The sequence below is a fragment of the Rhamphochromis sp. 'chilingali' genome (assembly GCF_963969265.1).
Source record: "Rhamphochromis sp. 'chilingali' genome assembly, chromosome: 9".
In the NCBI taxonomy this organism is placed as follows: Eukaryota; Metazoa; Chordata; class Actinopteri; order Cichliformes; family Cichlidae; genus Rhamphochromis; species Rhamphochromis sp. 'chilingali'.
The window spans coordinates 14,453,019-14,470,743 of record NC_137936.1 but is presented as its reverse complement, the minus strand read 5'-3'; the positions used below and the strand labels follow the sequence as shown (position 1 = coordinate 14,470,743).

At 42.2% G+C, this 17,725-nt stretch overlaps 1 protein-coding gene across 3 annotated transcripts in view; it reads right to left on the bottom strand.

Moving 5' to 3' along the window:
- Nucleotides 1–8,956: 8,956 nt before the first annotated feature.
- Nucleotides 8,957–17,725, bottom strand: part of quob (quattro b) — a 28,018-nt gene continuing 19,249 nt past the window's right edge. For 2 of the 3 annotated variants that reach the window (XM_080891207.1, XM_080891206.1), the window contains 10 exons: nucleotides 17,359–17,608; nucleotides 13,603–13,692; nucleotides 12,616–12,840; nucleotides 11,812–11,982; nucleotides 11,038–11,215; nucleotides 10,755–10,871; nucleotides 10,433–10,687; nucleotides 9,715–9,953; nucleotides 9,452–9,509; nucleotides 8,957–9,301 (listed from right to left, as the gene is read on the bottom strand). In XM_080891207.1, coding sequence (XP_080747333.1) covers nucleotides 9,471–9,509; nucleotides 9,715–9,953; nucleotides 10,433–10,687; nucleotides 10,755–10,871; nucleotides 11,038–11,215; nucleotides 11,812–11,982; nucleotides 12,616–12,840; nucleotides 13,603–13,692; nucleotides 17,359–17,608 — 1,564 coding nt within the window. In that variant the 3' untranslated portion in view covers nucleotides 8,957–9,301; nucleotides 9,452–9,470. Of the gene's footprint in view, nucleotides 9,302–9,451; nucleotides 9,510–9,690; nucleotides 9,954–10,432; nucleotides 10,688–10,754; nucleotides 10,872–11,037; nucleotides 11,216–11,811; nucleotides 11,983–12,615; nucleotides 12,841–13,602; nucleotides 13,693–17,358; nucleotides 17,609–17,725 lie in introns of all 3 variants that reach the window. The other variant, XR_013972749.1, reaches the window with a different exon arrangement.

Sequence of the window (17,725 nt, the reverse complement as noted above, 5' to 3'; positions counted from 1 at the left end):
CCTCCACATGGATGATATTGTTAGGGACATGGCTGTTTTGATTGGCAGGTGTCTAGACACAGCAGTAAGTGTCACAGCTACAATTTGGGGTGACAGATTTAGACTTTTCTGCCATGTTTGTAGTTTTCATGTCCTCTGGAGCATTTGGGGCATGAATGTTCAGACTAAGAATATTGTGGTGAGGTTAGGAGTTACTAAGGTAAGAACTCACAGAAACACCCGAGCTTCAGGTGTCACGATAACCCCTGCATTTAAGGTGGCATTAAGCAGTTCATGTGTTAATGCTAATTTATACCATAGAACCCTACTCTAAAAAAATCATCATAGAGTTAACACTGAAGCTAGATTTAAGCTGCATTCTTTTTTAGAGTTGCTCCGTGTTGTAAATTAGCCTTAATACATAAAGTGTTTCATGTGCACTTTAACACTGCAGTTCCAAGGTGGTCATTAACCCTGCAAAAGCTTCACCGATGGTGCAACATCTCTTTTCAACAACACTTGCAAACCATAAAAGAGCACTGTAGTGTTGGCAGTAACACAACTATAACAGCTGCATAACTATAACAGGCACAGTAAACACAATTCCCTTAAACTCAACAACAAACTGTGTTCCAAGGCAGGAGATTACAACAAACTGTTCCCACATGCCACAATATGGCTGGTTGTGTGGTTAACCAACCCGTTCTCACTCCCAAAGCGTAACATTTTACGCTAGGTGACAAATCGTCACCATATTACGTTTTCGGCTACCCACCACGTTCCTAAATGACGACCTCGGAAAAAGAGGAAATATGAGAACCGTCTGGACTGAACCTACACATGTTCGCTCTTTTTCTTCAAATCGCTTAGAAACACGCTATTTAACATCATTAAAGTCCTGGTTAAGGTCAGGAATAAGGTTATGGTCAGGGCTAGGGATAAGGTTAGGTTTAGGGCTGGAATACAGGTCTGGAACGTCTACTACCGCGGGAGCGTCATTGCACTGGATTCCAGCCATAACCCGCCGCGTACCATAAGAACGCCGAAGGTCTCCTTTCGCGTTCCTCAGGAACGCCGCGGGACATGACAAAACGTCCACATGTTACGCCTCGGGAGTGAGAACGCTCTGGGTTAACTGTTCTAACACAACCTCCAAGAAGTTTATGCTTTAGCTGTGATGAATGAAATTCAGGTATTTTTGATAATCTAGAACTCCACCTTTTTATCCAGTAAATAAAGCATTCATTTATTTATTTGCTTGTTTGTTTACTGTGTTTCCTACATCATCCAGGTGTTTTACATTTTGATTGTAGGGGCTGCCTTAAACTTCATTAGCAGAAGAAAATAAGAGATGTTGGAAACACTTTCTTACACAGCTGGGAGTTCTGTGTTCCAGCCTTTAAAAATTCACATGTGGCCTTGACATGTGTATCAATTTGGGAAAATTAATCACAGAATCACAAGTACAGCAGGGCTGGAGGGAACACAAAAAGTAAGGGGATTACAGTCAGTATACACTCTGACAGATCCAAGATACACATCTCAGAATCAAATATTTCAACTGAAACATATTGAAAAGGAAAAAAAAAGTCAAAAACATGTCATATCAGCTGCCAGTATAGGTGAGGAATGCAAGAGAGCTTTGACATTTTCAAAAACCTTAACTTTTGAACTCAAGAGGTCATTGAGGGTCAATGCGATTTGCAACTGCTGCAGAGAAGCTTTTAAAAAGCTTCTGCAATACCCCATCATGCTAAGTTCTGTCTTTGAGGACGTTTGCTACCACTAGACAAACAACTTATCCCAGACCGGTAACTGTAGCAATAGAAAACTCACATTTGGCCAAATTCACAGTCAATACACGTGCTGCCTGCAGATGTTTTTCCGTTAATCATATGACCATATCAAGTTACGCAGTACAATCAGAGAGAATAGTCACCACATGGTTCATAAGCCACTGGAATGTTGCTGGGATATTACGCGCAAACCAAAAGGCATCACCTTGTAGGAAGTGAGACTGGTTAATGTTATTAGAGCGGCTCGGCTCTAGGAAACAGAGGGACCTGCCAGCATCCTTAAATTTACTCACAAATTTGGCTAAACCAACGTGGTCAATGCAATTGTCCATGAATGGCAACGGAAACACATCTGCTTTTGTAACAGTGTTTAGCTTTCTGAAATCTGTCTAAATGTGGATTTTTTTTTTAAACTAGTAAACTGAGAGATATCCAGATGGATTTGGAGTTTTCTGTTCTGTTGTCTAGCATGTGTTGTATCGCTTTCTCCAGCTGTTCTCTCTTATCAGGGAAAACACAGTAAAAGCGTTGCTTGATGTGTTGAGCATCTCTAACATCTATATAGTGCTCAATGAGGTGTGATAAGGTATTAGAAAAAAAACTGTGATCAATGAAACCTGTTGTTGGCGCTTACCCTCATCTGAGCGGCAAAGAAACAACTGTTTGATGGAAGCGCTCTAGAGCACCTTAGGTTTGTGGATGGTAATGTTTTTACCACTGATTTGGTTGCAATGAAATGCAAAGATTAAGTTGCTTGACAGTGATAGCCTGGCACAAGTTACCAGACTTTGAGGGAGACAGCAAGCCAATGTAGTCCATAACTAAATACCCAAATGGCAGATCTATTATGTAATGCGACACATCAGGATTAGATCTTATGGACTGGTTTCACTTACCTGTCAACTGCCCAAGGTCGTATATATATATTTATTTTTTCATAGTTTATTTGATCTTTATTAGTTATTTTTATTCTAAGTTATTGTAATCAGGCCAGACTGGACTCAGGAACGGGAAAGAAAAACAAGAAGAAAAGTTCAGAAGAAAGTTAACAGAAGGAGAGGGGGAAAAAGGAGAAAAGAGACAGAAAGAAAAGACAATGAAAATCTGCTTCATCACCTTTGTCTTTGTGTCCTTTTTTTTTCTCTCTTTTTCTTTTCCTGGATCACCTGTTGAGAAAGAAAAAAGAAAACAAACAGAAGAAGACTAGAGCAATAGAATAAACAACATCATGATGATCTATGTGAATATAACAGTAAATACTAAATATTAAACATTGTTGTGCAGCACGTAAGATCGACAGTGCACAGTGTGCTTTGAGGTAGGAGCCAAAAAGGGTGTAGTTTGTGTGTGTGAGCACCCGTGTGTACGCCTGTGAGCATGAACACGCTTGTTTTTAAAAGGCTCCTACATGTAATGATCTGCTAGAGGGTGTGGGGAGCCACAGCCCCGTCCTCCAGGGCATGAAGCAGGTATGGAGGAGATCAAAACTCCAGACATCCAGAGGCCCCCAGAACACAAGAGACCAAGGAAGACCAACAGAGGGGCAGCCGCGCCACTGTCCCAGAAAGAGCTGAGGAGAGTCCCAGATGAGGGCAGCCGCGGAGCAGAAGCCGGGGGGGGGGGGTTGCAGTGACGCGCCCGTGAGCTCCGCCGGCAGCCAGCTGTGCCAGAGTGACCGAGCCCCAGGCCGAGAGGCCGAGGGCACCCCACCCCCGAAGTGGCCCGAGCGAGCCCCAGGCTCCAGGCCCCGATAAGCAGCCACCAAGGAGTAAACCGGTGTGTACCTGGACGCCCATCCCCAGACACAACGACTCACCAACGCACCGATGTCTGAGGGAGTCCACCACTGGCAGGGGAAGTGGTGGGGGGAGATAGGCCTCCAAACCTTGGAGGGCCTGAGATGTGGCAGAGAGGTGGCGCCTGATACCCAACCTGAGATATGGACGCAGACAAACAGGCACACACATATACCAACATCCATTCCCACCCTCATGCTCTCATATGCAAATACTCAACACTCACCCAAAGTGGAGACAGACATAAAGAGACACTGTACACACAATCACACTCCCCAGGTCTAGGTACCCTTGCCCCTGGAGGGGGAAACTGCACCCAGACCCAGGTGGTGTTACCCTTTTCCTTGCGGTGGGGAGATGCAGACTGCCCCGACTCAGCAGCAGCAGGGAGGCCCCACATTCCAGACCCCAGTCGGACGGCCAACTCCTCAGAGAATGGGGGTGAGAGAAGACTCCAAACCTCCCTCCGCCTGCTCATATATAGTGTTGATGCATGTGTGTTCTAAGGTGCATTTAAAACCCAGGAGGGCATGGAGCTACCTGCCAGAGAGCAGCAGGTAAGCGCATCGCTCCCCTGATAGCCCTCAATGTCTACGTGTATTTAAAATTGAGAGGTGGGCAACGACGCCAGGGGTGAGGTGTACACCCTGATGGTAATTTGGAGTCCGTGTAGCGTGCCCACCCCCAAGATCCTATATGTATGTGTTATGAGAGTGTGAGTAATGTGAATGTCTAAGTTGTGAGATAAAATTGAGGCACAGGCAGCCAGAAGGGGACGGGGGGGACGGGGGGGGGGGGGGGGGGATGCCTCCCCTGCACCCTGGTGACACACCTTTACCTTTGGCTCAATGCACTGGCGCCACCCTGTGCCAGGGCTGGGCCCCCATACACCCACCCGTCCACAACCCCGGCAACACACCAACCAGGACCCAAGCCCCCGAGGCCCAGCCAGGGCCCCAGCCTGGAGACGGAGCACCCCCACAACCCCACGCCCATCCCAGACCCAGCCCGGGGCAGCCAGGCTACCAGGTCAGTAACCCACGTCCGTCAGCACAGACCCTCCCCTAGCCCCGCTGCATGCAGCCAAGGTCTTATAGAGACAAATCTCTCAAAATGAGACCAAAAGAAATAATGGTAGATCCATCTGCATGTCTGTCAGACACTTAAATGTAATGCTACACCCTCATAGGATACTTTCAAGAAACTTTCTCTGAATTTAACAGGGACCACAACTTAAATGACCAATATTCTCCTAATATCTAATATCTCCTTGCACAAATCATCTGCGCACCAGGACATTGGACTGCACAAAGTACCCTTGAGCTATACTTTTAAAAAACTTTTGCAGGGGCAGGAGTCCAAAACAAACCTTAAGAGGGGGATCAGACTTCTGCTTCTGAACCAACTCACTACAAAAAAGATAGATAAGAGACAGATAACTACACTGTAATAACTACAGTTTATATGTCCTATTATCACTTTGTTTTTTTCAACACATCGCTCTAGTTACTGTACAAAGAGGAAACCTCTCAATCTCATGTTCAGACAGTACACACCTTCTCCAGCATGGTTGTTTCCCAGAATTATGCCGACTCCCTCCACAGGTAGTGCTGGACACATCCCAAAGTCATCATTTATATTTTAATAGAACAGGAGAACGGATTCAAAGACAAAAGTAAGCAGTTCTCCAGTGCCTCTCAAGACCTTTACCACCACTTTCTTTTTACCAGGAAGGGACACAGCCATTGGAAATGAAAATATAGTCACCTTTGTGTCCAGATTCAACCACAGTAGGACTCAGAGAAACAGGAAAAACTGGAGGACATGTTTTTTTGAACACAATATGACCTTATAATAGGGTAGTAAGTTTTACTTGCAATTTACTAGAAACCTTATTTTTTTCCTTTAAGAGCAGTACATTCATTCCTTTACATTGGCAACTATTGCATGTACTAGAATTTCTTTTGATTTGAGAAAAACAAAACCTAGCACAGGCTTCACTGAAATTATTCTTATGAGTTTCAGCTTTACATTTATTTAAGTAATTTGCATTATATATATATATATATATATATATATATATATATATATATATATATATATATATATCCATCCATCCATTCACTTCCGCTTATCCTTTTCAGGGTCGCGGGGGGCGCTGGAGCCTATCCCAGCTGTCATAGGGCGAGAGGCGGGGTACACCCTGGACAGGTCGCCAGTCTGTCGCAGGGCTAACACACAGGGACAGACAACCATTCACACTCACATTCATTCACACCTAGTGACAATTTGGATTATCCAATTAACCTGTCCCCACAAGCTGCATGTCTTTGGACGGTGGGAGGGAGCCAGAGTACCCGGATGGAACCCACGCAAACACGGGGAGAACATGCAAACTCCACACAGAAAGACCCCGGCCTGATGTTGGAATTGAACTCAGGACCTTCTTGCTGTGCGGCAAAAGTGCTAACCACCGTATATATATATATATATATATATATATATATATATATATATATATATATATATATATATATATATACACACACACACACACACACACACACAGATTTTATTTGAAAATAGTGCCTTTCAGAACACCCAAGGATAACATGTCATATATATATGAAGCATAAGCCTCCTGAACTTTGTCAGTCAGCACACTGAAGAAAAAGAGTGCACTTATCATTGCACCATCCTCTGGACTGCTAGACCTCCCATTTTCTCATATTGCACTGTTAGTGACTCACTAGTTGCAGCAGTTGGCTCATGTTCCCCAACATTTTCTATGGAAGTGATCTGTTTTACCACCAATTTGCTCAATCCAGAGTTGAGACCAAGAAGCAGAGTTGCAGTCTTACACACCTCTTTGCAGCTTCTCTCCACCTGTTATCCCCCCAAAACCCCCTAAGAGACTGCGTCTGCTCCAAAACAACAAAAAAACTAACTGAAGATCAGCAAAATGACTTAAACATAAAAAAAAAAATCACAAAGAAAGAATAATACAGTTTCCACAATTGCACCAAAGAGTAAAACAGTTGAATGTGGATAACTAAACATTAGGTCTCTCTCTTCCAAGTCCCTGTTTGTACATGAATTAATAACTGATTGTGTTTACACCTCTCTGAAGCATTACTTATTATTAATCTCAGCGCTCTTCCACAGCATGTCTTTTGTCCTCTCTTTCTTCTCTCACTCCAACTGACCTTGGCAGATGGCCGCCCGTCCCTGACCCTGGTTCTGCTGCAGGTTTCTTCCTGTTAAAAGGGAGTTTTTTCCCTTCCCACTTTTGCCAAAGCGTTTGCTCGTAGGGGATCATATGATTGCTGCCTTTCTGTTTTATTCGTATCATTGTAGGGTTTTTACCAAACAATGTATAGCGCCTTGAAACAACTGTTGTTGTAATTTGACACAGTATAAACAAAACTGAATTAAATTGAAAAAGCAAAACAAGCTCTTTCACAAAAGAAATAACCAACTCAAGCCTAGCATTCAGATAGTTACTTGTATGGCATTCTTACACACTCTAAATCGGTGGCTTAAAAAAGCAACTGGAAACAATGAGTTGTTCACACGTTCCCCACTACACTACACTAACACAGTGGATTCCTACAGGTTACCTATGAAACCCATTATATAAACACCTAGCAAACGAATCTTATTCTAACACCAAACCATTCACAAAGAACCAACTGCTGTACAAGAAAATAAACCAGATGAGCAAAAACACTGACCAAACTAGTGCGTTCTTCACCAACCCACAAATTGATATGGATCTCCCAGACTTGCTCTAGTGACAACAAATAAGCCTTTCTAATAGTCACCCAAAACAGGCTGGAAACCCAGTTTTTGCCCATTTTAAAATGGACAAGCCCTCAGTGTCACAAACCAGGTCCAAGTTTAGACAAAAAAAACAGGGAGACCACACAGATAATGAAGTGCAACAGTAATAAATAAATAAATCATGGATTTTATCTGAAAAGAAAGATACAGTGGTTAAACCCTTGAAATAAACCCAAATCAAACCTAAAAAACAAAACAAAAAATGAGCTTATCTGACGGGGAGAAGAGAGCAAATGTTATTCATCAGGCCATCCTTAAACAATTAGCTGAATGACAACAGCTGTGATTTCTCCCAGGACACAAACCAGAGAGTGGGAGAAATCATCACACTAGTTTACAGTGTTTTATCTTTTGATTGTTGGAGTTGCCATAGACTTAAACACCAGCTAAAGTAGACAGATGTTAGAAACACTTTAGGTTTTTCACACAGCCGGGAGCTTTTCATAAGTGGTGTTGACATGAGCATCAGCTTGGGTAAATTTTTCTATGAGTCACAGGTACAGAGAGACCGATTAGTTCAACAGTAAATTTCAAAAGAATTTTTATGTGTCAATACACACGAGCAACAGGGTGGTAGAAACACGGGAGAAAGGTAAATGTAATTTTTATTGAGCACTGAAAAAAAAATCGTTGAATGAACATTAAAAAAAATTATGGAAAATTTTTCCACGCGATTAAATTGCTTTATTTTCATATTATGCAAATCTGTTATTCTAACTTAATATACTTGAGTTGTACTAACTTAATTAATAAAGAGTCAATTTATTTGCTGTAGTTGAGCCCAACTAAATTTGACATAGTGGATCGAACCCATGCAAATTACGTTAGTCTGACAAAATACTCGAGTGTTCAACAAAGTCTAGAATCAGGTTAACATAACATTTTAAAGGATTTATAAGAAATTCTACTCCATCTATCTCTCAACTTTATCAGGGTTGATACAGTGCGGGTTACAAGGCTTGATTACAAGGCTTGATACAGAGTTCTCTTTACATTTTTGTCCTTGACAGGTTAAACCCCAGTGGTTTTCCTGTGGTTTGAAATCTCATGGGATCTTCTGCATTTCGAGAGTCAAGGTAACTAACCACTCTTACTAGAAACATGAAAGTATTTTGTTCAAATTACAAGTTAGACTTTTGTAAATTTAACAACCACTCAATTTCTGTTTTTTGAGGGAGGTACTCAAAACATGGTGGTGATGATGATGATGCCCTGATGGCTCATTTACTTTGTCCAGCTAGTGTAAGTCTGACCTGGCAGTTAAGCTCCTAATGTCGCCACTTTGGTCACCAAATGTTTTCATATTGAGGTGTGAAAAAGGCCATGCAAAAGCAAACAGGCAACATCACTGTTTATATTGTGTATTTCAGTATGAAAGTCATGTAACAATATCTTCAGACCGGTAATATGTGAAATTATAAAAAAAATTGTTAAAAGAAAAAGCAAAGGATTTGTTTCCAGAGGAAATTAGTTGTGCTTTGAGTACTGCTGAGGCTTCCATCATTCGTACAACATTTGGCAATAGATTTGAAAAAGACGGCATTATGTTGTGTTTTTATTTAACAATGATAAAATCCACATTTCAGAGTACACAGTAATCTCACAATGTATTATGAATAGCAAATACACATAGACACAGAGACTGCAGCTTAAGATATAAAACTAACCTAATATATAGTGCAAAAAAAGCCACGTCAGGTATTTCAAACTGACATTTATCACCATTTATAGTGAGAATACAACACACAGATGATTTCTTGACCTACGGTTTTAGTGGTGACATCAAAAGAAGCTTTATTTACAGAGTTGTATAACATTACAGTAACAGCTGGAATAAAGTGATGTCTCCTTTGGTTGTGGGCACAGACTCGCAGGCTGCTTAGACATCTGCAGAAAAATGAAGAAATGAAGAAGAAATGTAAAAATAACTGCTTCTCACAATAGAACAGTGGATTATTCACGTGCCTCCCTTTCATTAGTGTTTTATGCAACATTAAAAGATATAGGTGATGTAAAACTGCATTACTTTTACTATACCTTATATATATCTTAGCTCTCAAACATCAGTGGACTTTCCAAAAGCGGTGCTTTGTACCTGAGAGATAATAATTAAAAAGGAATATTTAAGACTGGTCACAATAGAAGATTCATTACTGACATTCAAAACCACACATGTAAGCTACAAAGCAGCTTACAAGCAGAAATGAGAGTGACTTCACTCAGTGGTGAATACATCTGTGAGTGATTTATGACCAGGTTGGTTTTAACCAAATGACCTTTTACTCAGATCCGTACTGCACCTTGCTGCAGGGCAGATTCTTGCTGTGATCTTTTGGTTTGTGCTTGGGTTTGGGTGGAACTGGTGGTTGGGTTTTTTTTGTGGTTCCTGCAAGAATGCTGGAAGCCTCAGTTGGCTGAGCAATCACTGACTCCTTAACAGTGATTACGTCCTCCACCTCTCCTCCGATAGCAGAGTGGTAGCTGTGACTGGAACTGCTGAAGCCGCTTACGCTCTCGCCTGACGACTCTGAGCTGTCCACTGAAACAAAGAAAAGTTTCTTTGTTAAAATTGTACGTGCATGATTGGTTGAACTGAGGAATGATCAAAGTCTGCCATCAATTATGTCACGGGACAAACTTCTCCCGCTACTACATAGTGGTGAGAGAAAGTTCCTAAATATAGCCGACAGCTGAGGGCCAAACAGCTTTTTAGGAATTAGCTTTGCTATTGAAATACCTTTGGCTCTCTTGAAAAGAAATCTGCCCTGATCTCTGACCGTTGGCCCCATAGCTTGTAGAGGAAATTCTCTGAGGCTTGAAACACAATACCCTGATACTGTAAACCTGTTCAGGGGTCATCAGAAACACTCTCATAACAATAGGAAGTTTTGGGGTACATCAAAGTATATACTTTCCTTCTGGTTCATTGAGAAATACCCTCTTCATTTGACTGGTCATTTGACTTTGTGTAATAAAAATGTATCACATACTTTTTACTCTGATCAAGGTTTCACTCACACAATAAATGCTGACTTCCACTCTCTTGGTCAAGATCGTCCTCCTCCAGGGCTCCTGGGGGTGATGCATATCGTCCAAGGACCCCTGCAATCACCTTCTGCTTTGGTCCACACAAGTACCCCACGGGGGAGAGGGAGCCCCGTCCAGAGGACGAGGAGGAAGAAGAGCTGCTCCTTGAACCAGCAGACTTTGGCCGCCCTCCTGGAAGCTCGTCCCGTGATGCACATGATCCCACAGAGAACAGGCCTCTGTTTTCTGACAACAAGAAACCGTGTAAGGGTCTGAGAAGTCACAAATTTATTTAAAAACATCAAATACTCACCTCTCCCCATCAGTACATAGTCAATGGCTCGATCATTGATGGCTGCCTCACTGGGCTGAATGTCCATAAAAGGCTTGTTTCCAATACCCAGAAACACTCTCTCCTGCAAACGAACCTCTAAAAAGATAACATGTGAAACCATTTGTGTAATTTTCAAATGGTACATTCATTGACTAATTGTGCAGCTAGATATGCTGCGCTGGGTTTTGTTTTTTGTTTTTCTTTTATGAAATGAATCCTCCAAATGTAGTAATTGGTGTGTGTTTATATGTAGGTGCCGTACCTCTGTTGTGTATAGCCTGTTCCCAGAGTATCCGTTCCAGGTCCCTGGCCCAAGCCTCCTTCACTTCACGGCTGGCTGCTTGCAGAGTGTATGTGTCCTGACTTTTCCTCTTTCTGAACCAGATCTCAAAACACAAACCGGTGTCACCGGTGTTTTGTGTCATTCCTATGTCAGAGGTCTGAATACAGAGAAAGATAATGTGTTTGTGTTAGATTATAGGTTTTTGTAAATACAGCAAGCACTTTGGTACATTTGTAAAACCACAGGCAAATATCCAAGTCCTCTTGAGGAGTATCAGTGTGCCAGACAGGACTTAAAATAAAGAGCTGAGCTGTGTTAAAATAGTGACTCTTAAGTAAGGGTACTTGCAAATTTTCACAAAAGGACTGTTTTTATAAGTTGCAGCTCAAGGTTTATGGGTATATTAACACATATTATTGAATTATTCAGAAAAACTTCGTCAAAATATTGTGACTGGTAATTGTTTTTGATATACACTACTGAGTATAGTTCTATATTATGTGTCACATTGGATAAAGGTTCCGGTAAAGGCCAAGCTGGTTTGTATGCGTTGTGAGTCTTCCCCTTCATGTATGCAAAGAGGAAATTGTCCTAAGTTATGACACCAAATGGAAAATCTGTCACTATAACAGTCATTTGCAGTTTGCAATAAGTAATTTTATAGTGACTTGTTATAAAGGGGAAGTTTCTTGAATGAACTTTCATTTGCTGTGATGAATCACAAAAAAATTCTGTTTTGCGCAGTACGTGTACCTTGAATGACTGTTTGTAGATGTATGTGTCATTTCCAATGTCAGTCTTCCTTGTCTTGCTAAAGAGGATGAGTTCTTGAAAAAGGAAAATGTGACGGAAACATTTCTTCTTCCTAAAAGTTACCAAAAACTCATCCTGACGAATCAGCTGCCCTTGCTCCTTTAGATTAACCTGTAGTACACAAAAGAGTTATTAAGTGTGGCTCAGTAGGGTCATTTGCAGTGCTGTACCCATCAAAAATGCAAAAAACTACATTTTAAATGTACGATCCTTTGAATAATTATCAACCTTCTAAATTCAGCTAAAGAAAAAATCAAATAAATTTAAGCAGCAAAGCAAGATACTGAACCTTTTAACTACTTTTGACAGGAGAGAGGTCATCAAGTTAACAAAATAACCCACAAAATTCCTGTGAATCTTCACCCCCTCCTTCTGGGCTCTCAGATAATGGAGCTCCAGACCACCACACACACACCACCTCACTTTGGATTCCTATGAATGAGGCTAATGAATTCTCCTTGTTAATCATATCCTAGCCTCTCCTATGCATGTTCTGTCTTAGCAGTGCTATTGCACAAAACCAAGAAATGATGAATGTTTCTGAGTATTTATATTGACCTGCCTGTACCTGTTTCCCTACTTTGCTGCTTAAACTCCATAGATGTTGCACAACAGCATGACAAACCAGTGTACATTCATACTATATTTTGTAATATGCATATAACACTTAAAAACTTCACATCTTGTAATCATGATAATCAAATTACACAGAACTAAAGCTAACGCTACCAGAGTCCTTCTTACATCACAGTGGTGGATGGCGTCCATGGCCAGCAAGTTGTTGCCATGACGAAGCTGGAAGTGGATGACCTCAAGGGCTGCCTTTAGCTCAGCTATCTCTCTGATTTGTCCCGGATCGCACTCCCTCATCATGTCCTGCAGCAGCAAACTGTACTTACTAATGCGCTGCACAGGCTTCAACAGGTATGACCATAAGTCCATTTTATCCCCCAGCTTCAGCTGCTTTTGCTGGTACGAGAAAAGAGGAAACAAAGCAGTATTGTTATAAAAGGTCTGGTGAATATCTGTACAGGCTAAAAAAGGTGTATGACATGGTTAAAATCATGCGTGTGTGTGATGGGACATTGGATGAGTGAGATTAGAAGAACATTTTTTGAATAAATGCCTTTTATAATGGCAAAATCTGTCAGCTTCAGTCAGTCAGTTTCTCCACCAACATAGCTATTAAAGGAATTCTCATAAAATCCTTATTACAGGATTTGTAATAACTATATCACTCTACAAACTTTTAATGAGGTGCAGTCAACACCTTAACTAATTTAAATATGACTACATGTGTACCTCTGAATTGCATCCAGCGCTCCTGATTACATCACTTCTTGCAAGTCCCATTCAGTCCACTAGCAATACAATACAATACAATATTGCAATGTATTTGGAATTTCAGCATTGCCTTAGAGGACAGATTTGTCATCTCTTCTCCAAAACAAGACTTGAAGGGTCTACGTTTTGACACGTCTTCTGCTCTAATCACACATGCACGACTGCAAGTGGTCAGAATGAGGCATCTACTGGGCAATTTAACAAAAAAAACAAAAAATAAATACAAAAAATAAATAAAATGTAAAAAAAAAAATAGCACTAGAGAGGTTCAGAGGTATACAAAGAGATGTTTTTATTCCTGAAACAACAGCGTTTTTTGATAGCATCCTATATAGCGACTACATATCTGTGGCATCCTGGAGAGAAGGTCCACATTTGTGATCTCACCTTGAAAAAAGCCTGCCCGTGATTGATCAGGAGACTGTCAGACTGGGGCTTGTTCTTGCTGTAAAGGGCATACAAAGCAAAGCTTTCTCTCTAAAATGGAAAATAAATGCAGATGATTAGTCGGGACTCTGTGTGGAAGTATGTCACTACATCCCAAGCAGTGTACCATAATTCCAGTAAATTCTTGGAAGCTAAAGACACTGGCATAAAGTCAGGACACATTTGAAAGCAATTTTATTACACATCAATCGGGAAATTACTTGGTGTTTGAAAACCGTGAGGTAGTACTAAACATTAAACAGCTGCCAAAACTTAAACCGATTGTTTCATGGAAAAACTAATGATTTAATGATTCAAGAAACAGTGTGTATACATACATACATATATATATATATATATATATATATATATATATATATATACACTCAACAAAAATATAAACGCAACACCTTTGTTACTGCTCCCATTCCCCATGGGATGGACGTAGAGACCTAAAATTCATTCCAGATACACAATATAACCATCCCTCCCAAACAGTGGTCACAAATCAGTCCAAATGTGTGGTAGTGGGCACATCTGCTATATTGAGATAATCCATCCCACCTCACAGGTGTGCCACATCAGGATGCTGATCTGACATCATGAGTAGTGCACAGGTGTACCTCAGACTGCCCACAACAAAAGGCCACCCTGGAATGTGCAATTTTGTCTCACAGCAAAATGCCACAGATGCCACAAGCAATGAGGGAGCGTGCAATTGGCATGCTGACAGCAGGAATGTCAACCAGATCTGTCGCCCGTGCATTGAATGTTCATTTCTCAACCATAAGCCGTCTCCACAGGCGTTTCAGAGAATATGGCAGCACATCCAACTGGCCTCACAACCGCAGACCTCGTGTAACCACACCAGCCCAGGACCTCCACATCCAGCAGGTTCACCTCCAAGATCGTCTGAGACCAGCCACCCAGACAGCTGCTGGAACAATTGGTTTGCACAACCAAACAATTTCTGCACAAACTGTCAGAAACCGTCTCAGGGACGCTCAACTGCATGCCCATCGTCCTCATCGGGGTCTTGACCTGACTCCAGCTCATCGCCGTAACAGACTTGTGTGGGCAAATGCTCACATTCGATGGCGTCTGGCACGTTGGAGAGGTGTGCGCTTCACGGATGAATCATGGTTCACATTGTTCAGGGCAGTTGGCAGCTGAGAATGTCCCAGTTCTTGCATGGCCAGCATACTCACCGGACATGTCACCCATTGAGCATGTTCGGGATGTGCTTGACCGGCGTATACGACAGCGTGTACCAGTTCCCACGAATATCCAACAACCTCGCACAGCCATTGAAGTGGAGTGGACCAACATTCCACAGGCCACAATTGACAATCTGATAGACTCCATGCGACGATGTGTTGCACTGCATGAGGCAAATGGTGGTCACACCAGATACTGACCGGTTCTGGGTCCCCAGACCCCCAATAGCGCAAAAAACTGCACATTCCAGGGTGGCCTTTTGTTGTGGGCAGTCTGAGGTACACCTGTGCACTACTCATGATGTCAGATCAGCATCCTGATGTGGCACACCTGTGAGGTGGGATGGATTATCTCAATATAGCAGATGTGCCCACTACCACACATTTGGACTGATTTGTGACCACTGTTTGGGAGGGATGGTTATATTGTGTATCTGGAATGAATTTTAGGTCTCTACGTCCATCCCATGGGGAATGGGAGCAGTAACAAAGGTGTTGCGTTTATATTTTTGTTGAGTGTATATATATATTAGGGGTGCAACAATAATCCTATCGATAGTGAACCGTTCGATACAGTGCTCTCGGTCTGGTACGCATATGTATGAACAATACACATTTTTAAATTTATTTTTATCAACTTTTCTTCTGAAGATGCTGTCTGTGTTGAGCGCTCAGTGAATATGCGTTCAACTACTCTGCCTAGGCTGCACTGTCGAGTGCAGATTAGGGATGGGTACCGGTGTCGGTTCTGACATAAATGGTAGTAACCAGACCGAAAAGCAGCGCACATTTCGGTGCTTTATTTCGGTGCTTTTTTTCCTGAGCTGTGATACACTTCTAGCCAATCATTTTACGTTTCCGAGGATAGTAGGCGGGTCAAGGTACGTACGTTCTTTTAGAGCAGAGCTACAGATTAAAAATGCCCAAGGCGAAGCGGTCAAAAGTCTGGCTGTACTTCACAGCAAAATATGCAAACTCAGCAGCCTGCAACAAGTGCTTTAAGCTGATACTGTGATACTGTCAAAGGAGGTAACACCTCGAATCCGATGAAACACCTGGCGACGCATAGCGGGTTTTTTTAAAAGCCAAGAAATGCGGCGTATTTGATAGCTTGCTGCGAGACCTCACACCAAGCGCATCTACTGCGGGTGTGGTGCCTGTTATCAGACCCGGAGTTAGCAACATCCCCAAAAACACGAAGAATAGAGTCCTGGCCCCTAGCCCTGCCAGTGTAGCAGAAATGATGACGGATGATGACGACAGCAGCAGCCGTTCTTCTCTGCGTGAGTAGCTTAATGTTGTTCGTGTGTAATTTACGTTGAGTAGGCTAACCACGTTATTACATTAATGCAGGTAAGGTGAGCTAGCAAACATCATCATAGCTACATGCGGCTGTCTTCTTGTTTGATGGCAGATACTCCCTTCACCCTGGCCAAAAAAGGCTAAAATGACCAAAGAAAAAGAGGGAAACGGCTAAACATGAGAGGTTTTTGGATAAAGTTTGTGTTTTTTCCATTGTTTAAGCACTGCTTCCAGCCAAGAGTGATACCATATATGCCCCATAGCTGCAGAAAAGGCTAACATTGTTATCTTTTTACAAAAACCAGCTGAACATGAGAGGTTTTTGGACCAATTTTGTGTTTTCTCCATTCTTTAAGCACCGGTTTGAGCACCGTTTGAGCACCGGCACCGTTTCAAAAGTACCGATTTGGCACCGGTATCGGATAAAACCTAAACGATACGATCCCTAGTGCAGATCCACTGAGCGCAGCGCAAGCTAGCAAGACAGAAGCTAAGCTCGTTGTAACATGGCAAATTGAACCTCCCCACCCTCATTCAGATCTGGCATTTGGAACTATTTTGGTTTTCATGTGACGTATGACCCTGAAGCGCGTCATGGACAAAAGTAAAACAGTATGTCGGATGTGCCACGCAATGCTCAATTACATTGGTGGGAACTGGTGCGTTAGCGCAGTTAGCTCGTTAACATGTTGACGCCGTCCAGCCCCACACACAGGGCGAGTTTTAATAAATGACAAATTAAAAAGGCATGAACATTTTTTGTATCGAAAAAATATCGAACCGTGACACCAAAGTATCGAACCGAACCGTGAATTTTGTGTATCGTTGCACCCCTAATATATATATATATATATATATATATATTGTTACGGCCCTAGCAGGGCCTCTCTCTCTCCTGAGGGTGCCTGTGTGGGCGTGTCCCACTACCTCCTGCCTGAGGTGCCACCTTTCCCTCCTGTACAGCTGACTCCCATCAGCAATTAAGGGTATTTAAGCCCAGAGCAGGGTGAGCTCTGGGCCAGAGTGCCATTTTGTGTGGGTACAGCTAGTGAGCTGAGTGTTTGCGGTAGTTTCCAGCTAGTGAGCTGTGTAGTGTGTGTGTATATATATATATATATATATATATATATATATATATATATAATTTTTTTTTTTTTTTTTTTTTTTTTAAAGCTAGACTTTCACAAATGGCACCTACGTGACGTAGAAAGCAGCGTCCTATTCTGAAGGGTTCATTCACACAGCCCTCCAGCTCATTCAGGAAGTAATGTCGGTGGAAGTCGTGGAGCTTTTCTAAGTTACCAAAGATGCTCCCCCTCTGGCCCCTGAGATCCTGAGGGACATCTTCCCTCTCCAGCTCAGGGAAGTAGTGCTCTCGAACATAACCCAGAGCCTTCACATACTCCCTCTCTGTGGACAGTAGCTCCTCCATGATCCTCCGTACTTTCCTGTTCCACATGCAGGAAATGAAACCCAGGTGAGCTCAGTTTTACATTGTGTGTGCGTGGGTAGCATGTCTTCATACGATAGTATTGCTTACTGGGGAACATTTGGGTAAAACATTT